The 2544-nt window shown below is 33.6% G+C and overlaps 1 protein-coding gene across 1 annotated transcript; it reads left to right on the top strand.

Annotated features, from left to right (window-relative positions):
• The first annotated feature begins 773 nt into the window (after positions 1-773).
• On the top strand, positions 774-2239 carry LOC121745718 (protein FAR1-RELATED SEQUENCE 5-like). The gene is made up of 2 exons (XM_042139690.1): positions 774-1626; positions 1839-2239. The coding sequence occupies exons 1-2, from the start codon at positions 774-776 to the stop codon at positions 2237-2239; spliced, it is 1254 nt and encodes a 417-aa protein (XP_041995624.1).
• The last annotated feature ends 305 nt before the right edge of the window (positions 2240-2544 follow it).

Here is a 2544-nt window from a genome sequence, read left to right as displayed (position 1 = left end):
ACAAAGATCATAAGCGATTTATTAAAGGAATTCGCAGTATGAATGATGTTCATCACAAGTTTGTTGAAGATTGCACCAAAGCTAACATTGGTCCTACTTCAACTTTCAACTTATTAAAGGAGTTTTTGGTGGTTATGATGTTGTTGGGTGTACGTTGAATGATGTTAGGAGTTGTTCTCGTGATATTAAAGAGAAACTGATAGAAGTGGATGTTCAAATGATCTTAAATCAGATGCAGGAGAATAAGAGAATTTGTGAAGGCTTTTTTTTACAAATGTCAATTATCACCTGATGATAATAAGTTATTGAGCTTATTTTGGTATGATGCTGAGTCTCGGAAAAATTACATATGTTCGGAGATGTTGTAGCATTTGATACAACATATTCGACAAACAGGTAGTATATTTATTATACTTAGTTATTTATTATACTTAGTAGTTGACAGACATAGTAGTTGACAGATATAGTAGTTGACATGGTAGTTGACATAGGATACATTTGTAGTTGACATGGTAGTTGACATAGGATACATTTGTAGTTGACATTGGTTATTATTAAATATTTGTTGATGTTTTGTGTTGATCTATTTATTCAATAGGTATCGTATGGTGTTTGGTCCATTTACCGGGAAAGACAATCACGGGTGCCCTATTGCATTTGGAGCTGGTTTCGTATCCGGTGAGAATTGTGATGCATTCTCATGGCTTTTCACTGCGTTTGTTGAATGCATGGGTGTTGCTCCGAGGATCATAATCACAGACTAAGATTGGGGAATGAGGCTTGCAATTGAGAAGGTCTTATTTGGTACAAGACATCGTTTGTGCATGTGGCATATTATAAACAAGTTGTTTGAGAAGATACCTAAATCTATTTATGATAGAGAAAAGTTTAGTAAGGAGTTTAAGGCTTGTGTTTGGTCAGAATTTTTAGATCCAGATGACTTTTACATATTATGGACTGGTATTGTTGAAAAATATGGTGTGGAAGATCATAAATGGTTTAAGGACATGTTTGCTATTAGACATTTGTGGATCCCAGCCTACTTTAGAGAGGTTCCTATGGGTTCTTTAATGAGAACAACATCTTTTTCAGAACCTGAAAACAGTTTTTTTAAGAGGTACTCGAAACCGTTGTTTAATTTTGCTGACTTCACTCTTCAGTATAATAATGCCATTGATGCTCAAAGGAATAAAATTGAAAGGCTTGACTATTATGATTCTATAATCTCTCCAAAATATGTCACTGATTTAGCATTTGAGAAGCAATTGGCATCTGTATACACGGATAGGATGTTTAGAGTAGTACAAGAATTAATTTCCAAGGCTGATAAGAGTTGTCGGATGATTAGCATGTCCACTTTGGAGAACATCAAGGTCTTTAAAGTTTCTGATGCTAGAAAGAAGACCTTCATAGTTACACATGATATAGAGACTGAGACTGAGTCATATGAGTGTGAGTGTAAACTATTTGTAAGGTGTGGTTATCTATGCAGCCACCTTTTCTTCGTCCTCAGAAACAAAGATGTCAACAATATTCCAGAGAAATATGTTGGTAACCGGTGGCTGAAAAGTGAATTACTGAAGGCAGTTTATGGTCTCATGAGTGATGAAAGTGCGTCTGACAAAGGTATGTGAACTATTTCCTATATTTCAGTTTATTTGGCACATGTTGTATAGGTTGTTGACATGTGATTTTTTATCTGAAAAATGTATCTAACAAAAAGACTCCTGTTTTGTATATTTCAGTTTTGTTGACATAAACTATATAGGCCGTTGACATGTTACATATTTACTGTTCATATAATTTATATAGGCTATTGACATGTTATATGTTTGCAGGTTCTAACGAAGATGACAAACTACAGATTGGTAACATGTGTCATGGATGTTACTTTGGCCTATATCAACGCGCTTTTAATAATAAAAATCATCTGATTGCTTTGGATAATGTGCTTGTGGGTATTGGTCCTCAAATTTTTACTGATGACACTGCTGGATCGTCGTCAGTTGATAAAAATGATTCAATCAAGAACATATATGGTGTTGTTGTACCTGAAGAAATAACTGCACATGCTCCAGATGTGGTTAGTACAAAGGGAGGTGCAAGTGACAAGAAAAGTAGGATTAAGTCGAGCATAGAGAAAGCAATTGAAAAAGCAAATAAACTTCATAGGTATTGTGGAAAGTGTCATAAAGTGACTGATCATAATGCCAGAAGTTGTGGCAAAAAGAATACATGATTGTTCTTTTTTAATAATCAGAGTTGTTTTTTAGTTGTTGACATATACTACAAGTTATTGACATTTTCTTATTAGTTGTTGATATTTGATTTTGCTCTCTATTGACATGTATTGTATGATTTTCTTTTTTAATTATATGATTTGTTTTCTGAGTTGTTGACACTTTATACAAGCTGTTGACATTTGGTTATAAGTTGTTGACATTTCAATACAAGTTGTTGAACTGATTGACATTTGATATATATTACATACTACTAAGTTCAAAAGTCAAAACCACAATAATAGTTTTAAAATCCATCCAAAAA

This window comes from Salvia splendens, chromosome 8, assembly GCF_004379255.2.
Source record: "Salvia splendens isolate huo1 chromosome 8, SspV2, whole genome shotgun sequence".
Classification (NCBI taxonomy): domain Eukaryota; kingdom Viridiplantae; phylum Streptophyta; class Magnoliopsida; order Lamiales; family Lamiaceae; genus Salvia; species Salvia splendens.
This window is presented reverse-complemented; position numbering and strand designations above follow the sequence as displayed.

Excerpts from the sequence above, each read along its gene's own strand:
- LOC121745718 (XM_042139690.1), top strand. The coding sequence starts at position 774 with ATGAGGCTTGCAATTGAGAAGGTCTTATTTGGTACAAGACATCGTTTG. Across the intron at positions 1,627-1,838 it reads TGAAAGTGCGTCTGACAAAG|GTTCTAACGAAGATGACAAA; the intron begins GTATGTGAACTA and ends ATATGTTTGCAG.